The following is a 15,213-nucleotide window of genomic DNA, read 5'->3' on the forward strand; positions in this document are numbered from 1 at the left end:
CCTGTGGGAAGCGCGGCGCCCTCCCGCCATGTTGTCCGGGTCGCCTGCGCGCGGGTTCATGGGAGTTGTAGTCATCTCCGTCAGGGCAGCCCCGTTACCACGGAGGGCGCGGGAGAGCTCGGACTACGACTCCCGACAGCCCGAGCGAGACGGGCAGCCCCCTTCTCCACCATGTTGTCCGGTGCATCTCGCAGGGCGGCATATGGCCTCATGGGAGTTGCAGTGCCCAGCTCCCAGGCTGCAGTGAGCCCTAGGGTCGCCATCTTGCCTGGTGCCGAGTCTCTCCCAAGGAATCATGGGAGTTTGTAGTGCGGCTCGCAGAACGCCATCTTGTCCGTCGCAAAGCCTCATAGAAGGTCTAGTTCGCCACCTGGGAGTGACCAGCAAGGACTACAACTCCCAGCGGCCATTGCTGCCCGCAGCCACCTTTGCCCACCCTGCTTCCTAGCCCCAGGCCATGCTGGGAGTTGTAGTCCAATATCTTCCCCACCCCCAGCAGCCTACAGTTCACAGTAGCCTCCTTACCCCAGAGAGCTGAGGGGAAAAGGGTGAGGATTATATTACCCAGAATCCTCTCTGGGAAGGGGTAGGTGCCTCATTGACATTACCCACAATCCTCTCAGAGAACAGGGGGAGGGGCCTCATTGACATTACCCACAATCCTCTAAGAGAACAGGGGGAGGGGCCTCATTGACATTACCCAGAATCCTCTCTGGGAAAGCAGGCACGGGGGTTCTCGATTTAGGCAGCGGGGCCTCGGGCTGGGCTCACAGCAGCATTGTTTGCGTCGACAGGGCGAGGCCGCTCCGCACCAGCTCAACGCGGGGCCTGGCCGAGAAGCTGCAGGCCTGGGGCTGCGCTTCTGTGCTTCACAGCCCGCTACGTCCGCATTACAAGTGAGTCCTGCCAGTCACAGCTCAGGGGATTGATTGTTTTCCCCTGTGCTCAGAACTCACACTATCCCCCCCTCTTTTTTATCCCCCACAGGTCTATTCATGTTGGCCGGGGGAGGTGGTTGGCGAAGGAAGTGGAGAATTTTTGCCTGTGTCTCCGCTCCCCCCCTTCCCAAACCCACACACTTCCACTTGCCCCTAGGATAAACTGGAGATTTGTAACCACCAAAAAGAAACAAAATATTAAAAAACAAAAATCCAAATGTATTTTAGGTTAACATAGTTTTCACCAAACATTTCACCTTTACAGAGTAAGAACGTGGAAAATGAAGGACAGACAGACTGCTGGGTTTCGGAAATGAAACAGCCCAGAATGCATCATTTTAACGACTATTAAATAAAACACCTTAAAGGGCCGTTAAGAATCGCCCCGCGGAACAATGCCAGTGGCTTGGCTTATTTTGATGGCTTAATTAGGGACACAAATAATTCATGAGCAATGCTTCTGTGGATAAAACAAGCTTTTCAAATTGTTGCTACTGAAAGGCAGATCGGTGCTCCAGCTTTCACATGCGCTACCAAAGATCCCAGGTCAACGGTGCAGTGTCTAAATCATATTTTCATTCATCCAGCTGAATTCAAGGGGGGGGATTTGCCTCAAGAGAGCAAATGCAATCGCTACACAAATAATTAACTGAGAAAACGGAAGATCAAATGTCACTTTGAAGTCCCATAAGACGAGGGGTGGAAATAAAGCAACATTGGGAAATTGGAGGCTGGATTCAAACAGCACTAAAAAAAATGAGGTAGATAAAACCAAGAGCAAACATAAAAAGCACCAGGTTCAGCAGACTGTACCCCAAACCAGCCCGTTATTAAACTGATCCATTCGTTACAGTGGACGCTGACCCTGGCAGACTTCCACCTGAAAGAGTCACAGCAGGAAAATAAAACGTCTCTTTAAAAAAATAATAATAATAATAATAATAATAATTCACATTTGTTTATCACCTTCAAATTCTTCATGCTGGATAGAAAATAAAAATGCCACGTGGGACCCAGAAAGCTCCTTGTTACATTACAGCCAACGAAAAGATGAACCGTTCCATACAGACGGAACGCCGCTACTGACTCTTTGGGGGCTGCGGGTGCGGTTTGGTTTGTTATCAGATTTACAGCATCTATTTCTAGCGTGCTGCTCAGACACTTCATGATAGAGAGGATACATCTGGAGGGACTGCAGTCTTCGAAGGACTTGTAGTTTGCCCTAGGAAACAGACACAAGTGTCTGGTCCATACAGACAGTAGGTGTTTTCCCGGTCTAACTGCAGCCATTTCTGCTGTTGGGCCCTGATCTGGGACACCCTCCCCTTCTGCTGTTTAAAACCCTTCCTGAATCAAGGCTAGATTCCCAGTGTCACTAAGGGTCTGTCTGTGCATGGACTCTTCCCAATTATCTGTTCCTGTCCCTGATTACTCATACACTTCAACTTGTGCTTTGCTGGATCAGGGCCAGAGCGCTCCACAATTAGCAGGGTGAAAGCCAAAAGCATCCTCCAGACCTGCTTTTATACCACTCTCCCTGGGTGAGTTACAGACAGGGTACCAGCCCCGTCCCTCCTGTAGACACGGCTGTACCACTACAGCTTTCTCCTCGTCCTTCAAGGGAACAGCCAGACCAACAGGTGCACACGAAGGTGTGCTTTCACTCTACCTGCATAGCACTCGGATTTCTGGCCGGTTTTAGTGTCAGTTACAATCAGGTCCCAGAGCTAGTTCGGAGTCTTAGGCCTGGGTCTACGGAAAATCCCTCCTGCTGCAGCCTTGCAAGAGCAGACAAGCCCTTGATTTCCCCTCCCACCGGAAAACCAAAGGCTGTTTCGCAGATCTGTGCTTTGGGGAAAGGAAGAAAGCTAAGGCCAAGCACCTCCCATTTCCAAACACCCTCTCCTCCAAGTGGAAAACAAAACCAGACTTCATAGCCAAAGTGCCTACACCGTTTGAGACTTGTTTTTAACGGAGTGAACACAACCAGCCAAAAAACAATTGAAAAGTCTTAAAAAAATCCAAAAAATCCCAGGGAGATGAGAAACGCTGTTCTCAGGTCTTCACAAACGCCGCTCGCTATCTGCGTGTGGGTTTGTTTTCTGCACGTGTTCGCTGTAAAAAAGTTAAACCCACTGGTGTCAAGTCACCCTCGGACATGCAGCCCTTCCCAGTAAAAATCTGACAAAAACCTTAGGAGACAGCAGTTATAAGGCAATGCAAGTGGCTGCAGGCAGACAAAGCAGGGGGGTTGGGGGGGGCATGGAATGGGGCCGGGTTTGCACCTCTACCTGGGTCCATTCCTAATGCTGTTCTAAGCGGAGCTTTCAGGGTGGAGCAGAAGCATTTGGCACATCTGAAAAGTTCCTATCTGACAAAGGGCCCAGCCTTGCAAGATCCAACGGACTTGAAAGCCACCTGGCAAAGAAATGTCTGTTTGAAACTCAGGATGCAGAAAAGGCCACGTGACAGAAACATCAAGGGGAGATGGGATGAGTTTTGGCAAGTGATATTAAGTCCCTGTTCCTACCACAAATCTAACCCAACCCCATGTGCTAAAATCCTTGCAAAGACAATAAGGAATTGAAGCCAAGTTGGGTACCGGTGTTGGAGTCAGTGGGTCCATCAGGTGAGACGGAGAAAGAGGATTTGCTGCACTTCACATAAACCAAACTTCAGCTAAAAAAATCTCCATTAGCCTCAATTAGTCTCTTTCTCTGAAAGCACTCTCTCCGAGCATAGCCACTGCAGGGCTGCAATCAGGGGACATGTGCTAGTCTACAACCCAGGCCTCGGAGGCAGGTTGCAAAGGGAAAGAATATTAAAAAGAAACAAACCCACTGAAAGTGAGCCGTTTCGGATGCGCTCCAGATCATAACGCGAAGTCGACCCCCATGTTCAGGTTGCTGTGCTTAAGATTTCAGAGCCCAAAAGGGGTCAAATATGAGCTATGAGATCAAAGCCAGGATGACGCAGGATGAAATTTTCAGAAGTGCCATTTTCAAAAGAGACGTAGGAGCTGATTTTCAAAGGTATTTAGGAGAGTAAAGATGCAAACAGGTGCCTACCAGCATAGTCACAAAGCACTAAGCAGGTTAGGTGGATAAATTTGATTGAAATCAATGAGTTAAGCCGCTAAACTGCTTCTTCCTTTGAAAATCAGGAACAGTCCCTTTCGAAAATGGACTTGAGGCAGTATTTTCAAATGCGCCTAAGATAGAAAAACATTGGAAGCCAGTGCTTCTGAAAGGCAGGCTTTTCAAAACGAGGGCAGCTGCAAAAGCACAGGGTTTAGCAGGGCTAAAGTAAGACCCCAATTCACTGCGTTTGCTCCCAGATTCTCTACAGCACAGAGGTGCACACAGCCCTGTTGCCCTGTCTAATTTTGCACCTCCAAATCTGTGTCCCAGATGGGGTGACTGAGATTGGAAGAGATTTAAAATAGCCTCCTCCCAGCAACTCCCCCCCACTCTGAGACTCGTGTCTGCTGCAAAAATAACAAAACCAGAACTCATTTCAACAGGAAACACCCAACTACCCAAGCATCTCTCAGCTGCTCAAATCAAAGAAGTGTGCGTATGAGGAACGAGGAAATAGCTGCTGGCTTTGCACGGAGCTGCCCTGAGTGGCTCAAGGATATTCCTGACACAGCAACAGGATTGGTGAGATCAAGGAAACCCTTTTTTCAGTCCCCAATCCTCCTGGCTCAGGGTTGGAAGGAGGGTCTTTAGAACTCGGCAGAAGCTAGCTGCACTGATCAAAACATTTTTTCTTTCTAAACTTCCCAGCCGCAGCTCAAACCGACATGAGTTCTAGGAGCACATTTTCCATCACCTAACTTAAAAACCAAATCAGAAACTCCTCCCCACCATCACGTCTGCCATTTAAAAGATGCAGGCGGACAGCTTCTCCGCCAGAGAGGGGTGAAATGGAGGTTTCTTTCTGAAGCGATCACGTCTCAGGAGCATGAGACGCAGGAGCCAAGTTTACCAAAGCTGGTTAAAAAAATCAAATCAAATCAAGTATTCCGGGAGGATAGGAACCGTGCCACAAGTCACTGTTAGCTGAGCCAAATCGCCTCCACTGGCAGACTGGGCGTCAGCCACACCAGAATCCACACGGTTTGCAGGCCACGATGGGGGAGTACGACAACACCCTGTTTGCCTCCAGCTCCCTGCTCTGGCTTCATTTGGGACCAGGCGGGATGGTAGCTGGGTTAGGGACCGGGGAGGCCGGGAATCCCAGCATGCTGCCCCCAGGCTGGAAGGGTCCGATGGGCGGGGAGGGGACGACCACCGACTGCTGAGCCATCCCCGAAACACCCACCCACTGCATTGGGTAAGCCGCCCCTGCCATGGCGTTGTACTGGCAGACGTGGGGCATGCCGTAGGGCGGCAGGACGCTGGGGAAAGCCGGGAGGGCCAGTCCGGGGGGCAAGGAGGCCGGCACAGTCCCGCGGATCTGAGAGAGGGAGGAAATCCAGGTGGAGGTGTAGCCCACTGACGAGGACGTGTTCTAAAAGAGGAAGGGGAGAGAGAGAGAGCAGTCAGATGGATCAGAAAATTCTGAGCCCATTCCCCTCGCAGCGCCAGGGAGAGAACCCAGGAGTCCTGGATCCCAGCCTCCCCTGCTCTAAGAACTAGATCCCCCTCGCCTCCCTGCGCCGGGGACAGAACCAAGGAGTCCTGGCTCCCAGCCTCCCCCCTCTAAGCACTAGACCTCACTCCGCTCCCTGCACCGGGGACAGGACCCAGGTGTCCTGGCCCCCAACCGTCCCCTCTCACCTCGCAGGCTTTGCTCCAGCTGTCCCCCTCCAGCCGGTGCTGGTTCTGTTTGATCTGGTTCAGGCTGGGTTTCATGAGGGCGTTCCCGACCGCCTCCTTAGTCCAGTCATCCACCAGCTTGTGCAAGTCGTCGGTGAACATCCCCTTCTTGCTGGCTGGGGACTGCTGGCAGGAGGCAGTCCCACTGACAGCACATAGCTGCTCTGTCGGGGAGAGGGGCAGAGAAGGGGTTAGGCAGGGCGAGGGTGACCATGGCCCTCCTCACATGGGCAGCGACACCCACAGCTAGCCGACGTTCCCCGTTCCCAGGGGGAGGAATTAGCCAAGTAAACGCCAGCCAAGTTCTTGGCCCTCACGGCTCCTTGGAGACGGGGCCAGCCCGTCTTACAGGGTGGGCAAGTGAGGCAGAGAGGGGGAGGGAAGGGAAAGATTTGGTATCCACCCGTCCGTCCATCCCCATCCAAACTCCTCTGGTCCATCCATCCCCAACTGCATTCCTCCAGCCAACCATCCGTGCATCCCCAGCCACGTCCCTCCGTCCATCCATCCCCACACACCCCTGTATCCACCCGCCCCTCTCTCCTTCTTCTTCCCCATCCCTCCCTACATATGTCCTTTCATTCATCCATCCATCCCCGTGCACCCCTTCCATCCCCCCCACACCCATGCATTCCCCAAATGCATCCATCCCACACACACCCATCCATCTCGCCATCCATCCCCTCCGCCCCCCGCACACCCATCCAGCCATCCAAGAATTTGATCCTGACACCCATCACCGTAATATCTGGGCACCTTGCACGTGAAATCAAGGGCAGTAGCGAGGTCCCTAGTGCTTAGATGGGAAGCTCTGCGGGGGCAGGAACTGTCTTTCTCTTATGGGTTTGTACAGTGCCCGGCGCGTTGGGGTGGTGGGCCATGGCTGGGGCTCCTAGGAGGTTCCGTAATACACCTAATACACACTGTACAGTGCCTGGCTCAGGTGATCAATCCCCTGTCATGGCAGGGTCCTGGGGCGTCGGAGGCACCAGGGTCTCTCTTGCTCAAACAGCGATTCAGCCCCATTTTACATTATTGCCTCTGGGCTCACTGCCAGGTGGAACTCACTGGGCTGGGCAGGGGCCGGAGCGCACCATCCAACGTTCCCGCCTGGGCTTGCGTGCTAGAAGACTATGGGTCTGTGCACCGAGACTGGCGGGGGGCCCTGCGGCGGGAGGCAGCAGAGCAGATAAGTACAGGGTGGAGGGCCCAGACACTGGGGCAATGGGGCCGGAAGCACCCCCAAGCCCGAACCAATGGGGCTCTGAGAAGTAGGTTAGAAAGACAGAACCAGCTGTGGCCAGAGAATTAGATTACGCAGACCCAAGAGGGGCCAGAGGAGTAAATCAGACAGACACAGACAAACCAAACCACCAGCTAGAGGAAATTTCCCCCTGGGTCAGGCTATCCCAGAGCAGCCTAGCGGGGTCTCTTCGTAAGGGCTCCTAGCTCACACAAAGCGCTTTCCATCTGTAGGTCTCAACGTGCTCTACACAGGGGTGCTAGTATCTTCACCCTGGTTTCACAGATGGGGAAACCGAGGCACAGGCCGGGGCCAAGCGACTCATCTGAGCATCCGGGAACAGAACCCAGGTCTCCCAAGTCCTAATCTGGTGCTTTAATCCTTAGCCCAGGCTGCCTCCACCCTGGGCTGTCTGCAGGGGAACTGGCTAAGTGCCTCCCCTCCCACGGGGCGCAGAGGTACCTGGGCTGGGCTCCCCCGGGGCACAGCTCTGATGCAGCAGGCGGGCCTGGATGCTCAGCTGATAGTCAATCATGGAGGCAGCGGTGGTCGTGCAGCAGCACTCTGTGCGTATGGGAGGGAGGGAGTTAAAAATCACGACGTAACCCACTCGCTTTCCAACCCGTCAGCTCCCACGAGCCACCAACCCCGGGCTACAACCTAATCTGGGGGGGTCAATCGCACCCCACCCCCACTCCATCCAAAGTCAGTAGCCCCCTCAGGGCAGCTGGCCCTGCTGTGGTGACCCTGGGCAAGTCACGACCTTTCTGTCCCTCAGTTTATCCAGCTGTAAAATGGGGATATATATATACCAGCTTCCTCTGTAAAGGCTGGCAGATTACATAAAGTGTACATCGTTAAGGATGAGCGTCGTTAACCACTGGAACAATTCCCCATGGGGCATGGCAGATTCCCCATCGCTGGGCGCTTTTCAGTCAAGGTGGGCCGTTTTCCTAAGAGGTCAGCCCCAGGAATTACTTTGGGGACACGCTCTGGCCTGTGTCAGACTAGATCAGTGGTTCTCAACCAGGGCTACACATACCCCTGGGGGTACTCAGAGGGCTTCCAGGGGGTCAATCAACTCATCTAGAGATTTGCCTAGTTTTACAACAGGCTCCATAAAAAGCACCAGCGAAATCAGTGCCCACTAACGTGTCACACAGACAACGCCTGGTTCACACTGCTCTGCCAGTGCAATAGTTCTAGCCCAAGGGGTTTATTTTACAGCGATCTGGTACAGATGTGAACATCAGCCATTTGTCAATACCGCTGTGCCTGGGACGCTTGTCTAGTTCTAGGTCTGATTTTGTAAGCAAGTCGATTTTAAGCGAGGTGAAACTTGGGGGGACGCAAGACAAATCAACCTCCTGAGCGGGGTCCGGCAGTCTGGAATGGTTGAGAGCCCCTGGACTGATGATCGCAATGGTCCTTCTGCTCTGAAATCTAAGCACCTCGCTCGGAGCCAGGGGCCATTGTTCATAGGTTTGGTTAGCTTCAACTTCCAGCCCTGGCATGGCGGGAGACGTTCGCCTGCCACACCGAAGAGCCTGTTAGCAAATATTTGTTCCCCGTGCAGGTACATCTAGGCGGGGATCGAGCCAGAGCGACCGAGCTCCTTGCTAAAGCCCGGTTTCCAACCCTCGGATCATCCCCATGGCTCGTCTCTGGCCTCTCCACCTCAAGCTCCCCTGTGCAATGCCAGTTCCCTTTGATCCCCATCCCGGAAGGCCAGAAGGGACCAGGGCAGCCCCACGTTGGCCAGGGCTCATTTCCTGGCTTACCTGTGGCGACGATACAGTTCTCGGCGTGCGTCAGGACCTGAGGCCGGCTGCGCAATTTGCTTCTGAAGGAGCGAGGCCGGCGGGGGGAGGCGGGCTGCAGGGACAGCTCCGACAGCTCAGGCTTGCTGTCTTTGAGGGCGTGCAGGCGTTTGTACAGCTCCTGCAGCTCCCGGCTCTGCTGGGCCTGGAGCGTCACCACCTCCTGGATGTGTCTGCGGGGCAGGAAAAGCCGTCAGCACGGCGTCCCCAAACCAGCAGGAACTGGCTTTGGACAAGTGAGCTACTCAGCTGCTCCGTGAGGGGGGCCTGGGTTCCCTCCCCAGCTCTGGGAGGGGAGTGGGGTCTAGTGGTTAGAGCAGGGTGGGGCTGGGAGCCAGGACTCCTGGGTTCTTTTCTTGGCGCTGCCACTTCCCCGACCTATGCCTCTGTTTCCCCTTGTCTGTCTAGCATATTTAAACTGTGAGCTCCTGACCCACTCTCTGGGTGTTGCGCACGCCCGGCCCAACGGGGCTCCGACCCTGACCTCTAGGCATAACAGGAAAAACAACAAATGGTCCTAACAATTCGCTCCAGGCTGGCTCTGAAAGGACAAAGCAGGACTGGACTGAGGCAAGCCTGAGTCTGCACAGAGCCTGCGCTGATTGCTCGGAGAGATGTGAAGTGACCCTGTCTGAATCTGCAGAGCACCTGAGCCAGCAGCTGCCCTGTACCTCTCCAGCCCAAGCCTCACTGCTTGGGGGGCCTGGCGAACCCCACCCCAGCCAGGGGCTGGACGTGTAGGAGGAGAAGCCCTGGGGGAGGAGATCCCTGGTCCTTGTGCAGGATTGGGGGGAAGAGAGTTGGAGGTCACAGTCGGGCTTCCCAGGCCCCCTTACTTCTCCCGCAGCCGCTGCAGCTCCACCTTCAGGTCCTCGTCCTCGAGCTCAGACTCGTCATCGCTGCTCATGGGCGAGGAGGCCGAGTGGAAGAGGGAACTACGGCGCATGGCCCCGTGGCCGGCACGGTCCTCGGCCAGCGGGGGGCACTGGTCCCTGCCAGACCCCAGGGTCTCCCCCGATTCCTCGGGGCCCAGCTCACTATCGGAGCTGGGCTGCCTCAGGACAGGCCCCTCGGCCCACGGCTCTGTGCTGCTCCCTGTGGCCGACAGCTCCTCCGGCTCCTGCTCTGGGGTGAGGGAAGAGGCATCGGTCTCGCAGGCCGGGCCAGCCCACAGGAGCGACTCTCCCAGCGGGGGGGTGCCTGGATCGTCCGTCTGAGGCTCCTCCGGCCCGGCAGCATCAGGTCCGGCGTCTGCAGTGCAGGCAGCTGGCTGCTGCGGCACGGAGGTGACCTGGGACAATCAGGGATGGACAGGGTTAGCTGGGAAGGGCAGGGCCCCGCCCTGAAGAGGTCATGCCTAGGGGTGATGGGAGGGGCTGGGAGCCAGGACTCCAGGGTTCTCTCCCCGGCTCTGGGAGGGGAGTGGGGTCTGGTGAATTAGCGCGGGGAGGCTGGGAGCCTGGACTCCTGGGTTCTCTCCCTGCCTCTGAGAAGGGAGCAGGGTGTGGCTAGTAAGAGCAGGGGGACTGGGAGCCAGGACTCCTGGGTTCTCTCCTCGGCTCTGGGAGGGGAGCAGGGTCTAGAGCCAAGGGCATGGGGAGGGAGCCAGGCCGTGGCTGGCAAGACCCACCTGGAAGCGACCTCGCTGATAGGACACCGAAGCCGATCTCCACCTCCCACTGGCTTCGTTCGCCCCAGCCTGCTCGGCAGGCCCCTCCGTCCTCGTCTCCTCTGCCTCCGCTGCCAAGGGGCGCCACAGCAGGAAGAAAAGAAGAGCAGAAACAAGGGAGGGCATCGCGGGTTGGAACCGCACCACAGGGGCCGCACCTCCCAAGAGTGATGCCACGTCCAACGCTCCGCCCCCGGTGCTAGCCGGTTTTTCCCAGCCCCCCACCCTCCCCGAGACTTACGCTTCTAGGTGGAATGGAAAACAATGCGGGAAAGCGGGGGGAGCCCGAGAAAAGGAAAGCGGCGATGGCTGTGCGGGGTGAAATGACGGGCGCGGAGGGGAGGCGGCGTGGGCGGGGAAAGAAATCATAAGGGATGCTTTACCTATGGTAGATCCCTGTCTCTAAGCACACTACCTTGGCGGACTTTGGATCTCTTGAAAAAGCTGGTGGATTGCCGGAGCCTGAACGCCCAGCTTTTTAATTTGCGAGTCCAGGATTTCTTGCTAATAGGGTTTTTGAGACTAGGGCAAGTAAAGCTTAGGCCAAAATATCCACCTCCTGTCTGCAGATGAACGGCTCCAATGCTGGCTACTGCAGCGGGGCAGGCCTCGGGGTTCGGCGGGGAGGAAGGCTCCGGGGACAGCTCCTGAAGGAGACACAGGGGAGGGAAAGAGAAAGAGCTGCAGCGCCTGAGTGGGACGGGGCAGCCGCAGATTCGCAAGGCAAAGGGGACCCCTGGCGCCCCCCACATCAGACTTCCCTGAATTAACTGCTGGGTGCCCTGGAGATCTCCCAGAAAACAGCCACCAGGAGGAGGGTGAAGGGGGCTTGGGAACCACCATCCTGTCCCAACCCAACTTTCAGACCCCCTGGCAGCTCCACCACATGTATCTAAAGGACTTTCCAACAGGCCGGTGCATTGGGGGCCTGATCTCAGCCAGGGGAGGGGTCTGTGCAGCACCCAGCACAAGGGGGCCCCCGATCTCAGCCGGGGGGGTCAGAACATCTTGGCCCCAACCCCCCAACGCCAGCATTGTGTCCCGGGTACCGTAACTAGAGCCATACCCGCCGTCCCCCCACGCCCTCCATACTCACTTGCAGATAGAGTTCGCTGGGCGCGACCGTAATGATATCGGGGTCCTGTCTCAGCGCTGGCGAGCCAGCAGGCTGGCTGGCAGCCTCGGTGGGGGGCAGCGGAGACCCCTCGAAGGCGTCAGTCCCCTGGGACTCTGCCGGGGAGGGGACGGCGGCTGGCGCTTCCGGCCCAGCACAGGACAGCGTATCCTCGGCCGAGGAGAGTGGGGACTCCGTGCTCTGCGTGTCCTTCTGGCTATCGGAGCAGCTGTGCTCTGGGTAGAGCAGCGTCCTTAGCTTCTCATCCAGGGTTTTGATTCGGTTGTCGACAAAATCCATCTTGGGTGGCCCCTCGCCGTCAGATTCTGGCACCGAGAGGGGCAGAGGGGCCGGTTCTGAGCCAGGCGTCTGCACCTGCCCGGCGCTGGAGCTCAGAGAGGCGTCTCCTTCTTGCGGAGGCTGCTGGGACTGGCACTCAGACGCCGGGACCTCGGCCAGGAGGGGCGGCTCACCAGCATGGGCCACTGCCAAGCCGACCGGGCGGTCGCCAGGCTGTGGGGCAGGGGGCTCTCCAGTCTCCGGCCCAGCCCAGTTGTCGTTGGCAGACAGAGGCACTAGTGTCTCCGCGTCTCCTTCCGCCAGCCGCTCAGGTTTCGAGCCGGGGCACTCTGGTGCCGTGCTGTCCTTTGGGCTGGCATTGGGACCCTGGCTCTCGGCAGCCAGCAGCCCACCCTGCGGGTATGTCTCCTTAGCATTCTCCTTGTCCGGACCTGTAACAACCGCAGGGGGAAATGTTACACCCCGACCAAGACACTGAACAGGGACCTCAGCCCCTAGCAGGTACGTGTGTCTGTCATCATCAGTAAAGACAGCTGTGGGGCTCTCCCCAAACTAAGGGCCTAAGGAGGAGCGGCTGGAAGGTGAAGGGAGCTGCTGGAAATATCTGTGGACCCCCTGCCGCTGAAGGATCTTCACAGAGACCCGATTCTCAGCAGACTCAGGCTGTATGACTATCAGTCACACTAACAGCAGTTCACACCTCTCTGAGCGATTGGCTCAGGCTCTCTGTAGACTCAGGCAAGATCACCGAGTCAGGTCACACTCAGGGCAATTCCCCCTTCTCAGAGCAACTGAGACCCATTCCTTTCCGACCCTAAATCTGGCGATCAGTTTGACCATGAGCAGGGGAGAAAGACCCACCAGCCAGGCATCCAGACGGAGGATTCTCTGGACTTTCTCAGAGCATTAGCCCACCCTGTCCAGTGCCTTGTCTTACCCCAGCTGAGACCAGGATCCAAACCTGGGCCCTTCACATGAGCCCTACTGCATGGGCTACAAAGGCTTATGCCAAAGCTAAGAGAAAGCCTCTGGCTGGTTTTGACTCAGGCCTTCACTGTAAATTGTTCTTTTCCTTCTGCTCTCTGACCTCCCGTCACCCACAGTGGAAGTCTCTGCTCACCGGTAACACCCGGCATCTGGCCCTCTCTGTTCCTTATTGTCTGATTGATGCAGAATCGCCAGCGGCCGACTGGAGAGGACTGAGGAGCGCACTCATCTAGGGAAAGATGAAAGGGGAAGCGTCACTCGAACCTACCAGCAGGTAAGTCACTAGTGGAAGTCTAGTGCATTTCTGTCCTAGTTAATCGGCCAGCCAACGCACGCCCCCGACCTCCGCACTCTGTGGGTCTGGTTTGCCTGCCTTCGAAATATCAGATGCGGGGATCATGCACGGCGAATGGGACACTGAGGCTAAGCTAACTGCTTTGCTTGGCATGAGCATCACTTGCTGAATTCGCCCTGACGGACTGGTTTAAATAACACATGCGGTTGCTGTGTAGGACAACGGTGCTGTTTTGTACCATGCTGAAGGACAGACTTAAAAGGAAGTGAATTAAAACAATGAAATACATGACAACATCCCTGTAGCGTGAAAAACAAGGATCTCTCTACATTAATGGAGTCACAGATTCATACGTTCCGAGGCCGGAGGGGAGCGGTGTGATCATTCCACCTGGCCCCCTGTAGAGCACAGGCCGGAGAACGGCCCCAGAAAAATTCCTAGGGCAAATGTTTCAGGAAAACATCCCATCTTGATTTAAACAGAGTCAGTGATGGAGAATCCGCCATGACCCTCCAGGAAATGGTTGCAGTGGTTAGCGACTCTCACTGTTAAAACTTCATGCCTCATTTCCTGTCTGATTGCGTCTGGCTTCAACCTCTACCCATTGGATGGTGTTAGACCTTTCTCTGCTCGACTGAAGAGCCCGTTATTAACTATCTGTTCCCGACGTAGATATTTACAGACTGGGATCAAGTCACCCCTTCACCTTCTCCTTGGTAAGCGAAATAAATTGAGCTCCTTGAGTTAACCCCAGAATCCCCAAGGTCATTATGTGCCCCAGAGAGAAACAGAGAAACATGAAAACTGGCCTCGCTATTATGAACCTCACACCAGAACACCACAGATTGATCTTGCAATCGCTAGCAAGGTCTGGGAATCGGTGACAGCATGGCCCCCTCTCAAAACATTTTGGGAGAAGGGTGGGGAAAGCAGAGGGTCAATAAGATTCATTTCAACAAGAACCCAGTGAGGTCTCCCTTATTTCCAGCTCTCCGGGGCTCAAAGACATGCCAACACCCCTGTGTTTCAAGGTTCTTGAAAGGTACTTACTTCCAGTCTGAGTGGAGGCAGGATTTATCTGAACTTGCTCGGATGATCCTGTCTGAATTAAAAACCGACAGGTCAATAAACAATGAAGCTTTTGAGGTGCCCACGTAGCCAAAAAGACATGCCCACGATAAAGCACTGTTCTTACTTGGCTGCTGTTGGACTCGGAGGGAACGGAATCGTTGCCAGACGCTCGCTCTTCCACCGGCAGGCTTCGGAGGATCTCCTGAGCTTGGCACACAATGGCTCTCAGCTCCTCCACAAACCTCTCCTTCTCACTCTCCAGCACAAAGTTATCTTCTACCTGATCGGGGGGGACCAACAACCAACAGTTCAATCAGCATTTCCCAAAGTGTGGGACTCGACAGCCAGGGGATTGGACAAGTACCTGAATTGTTCAGCAGATTTTCAGCTTTCGCTTATTACAAAAGGCAGTCTCCCTAGCTCGCACTGCTGCAAAGGAATCTTCAGTAACGTGCCCCGAGTCTGCCTGACACAACAATGCTTGCCTGTTTCTGCAGAGAGCCTGAGCCAATTGCTCAGAGAGGTGGGAACTGACCAATTTCACTGCTGGTCCAAGCATATTAGGAAAGAGAGGAACAGCTCATATTGGGAGCAATGCTGGCTGACAGCGGTTTGAAAAAGTGCTGGCTCACCAAAAAAGAGAACAGCCCTGAAGTGGCAGGTGAGGAATCGTGCGAATTTGTAGGTTTGACTCCCAACTCTCAGAACTCCAGGGACTCATAATGCACAGCAAGAAAAGTCCCAGAATGCACAGAGCCCAACAGTGAGGCAAAGCACCAAGGGAGACCTGTCTAGAATCCAGAGTCCAACGACTACCCCCACACACACCCCAATTTTGTGAATCTAGCCCTTTAACGCCCCCAACTGATGTTGTCGATTCGCTGACATTTTTCGTAATCTTCAGATTCAGCCTGACCCGCTTTTTTTGGAACGGACCAAAACAATCAGCAAGA

At 55.2% G+C, this 15,213-nt stretch overlaps 1 protein-coding gene across 1 annotated transcript in view; it reads right to left on the reverse strand.

The window, feature by feature from the left end:
* Positions 1-3,174: 3,174 nt before the first annotated feature.
* The window catches only part of WNK3 (WNK lysine deficient protein kinase 3), a 43,359-nt gene continuing 31,320 nt past the window's right edge, over positions 3,175-15,213 (reverse strand). The window contains exons 14-24 of the mRNA XM_077840600.1: positions 14,385-14,540; positions 14,240-14,291; positions 13,028-13,123; positions 11,590-12,338; positions 10,909-11,140; positions 10,455-10,564; positions 9,661-10,115; positions 8,786-8,997; positions 7,467-7,568; positions 5,723-5,925; positions 3,175-5,453 (exon numbers count right to left, since the gene is read on the reverse strand). Coding sequence (XP_077696726.1) covers positions 5,124-5,453; positions 5,723-5,925; positions 7,467-7,568; positions 8,786-8,997; positions 9,661-10,115; positions 10,455-10,564; positions 10,909-11,140; positions 11,590-12,338; positions 13,028-13,123; positions 14,240-14,291; positions 14,385-14,540 — 2,697 coding nt within the window. The 3' untranslated portion in view covers positions 3,175-5,123. The remainder of the gene's footprint in view (positions 5,454-5,722; positions 5,926-7,466; positions 7,569-8,785; positions 8,998-9,660; positions 10,116-10,454; positions 10,565-10,908; positions 11,141-11,589; positions 12,339-13,027; positions 13,124-14,239; positions 14,292-14,384; positions 14,541-15,213) is intronic.

This window comes from Eretmochelys imbricata, chromosome 23 (assembly GCF_965152235.1).
Source record: "Eretmochelys imbricata isolate rEreImb1 chromosome 23, rEreImb1.hap1, whole genome shotgun sequence".
NCBI lineage: Eukaryota > Metazoa > Chordata > Testudines > Cheloniidae > Eretmochelys > Eretmochelys imbricata.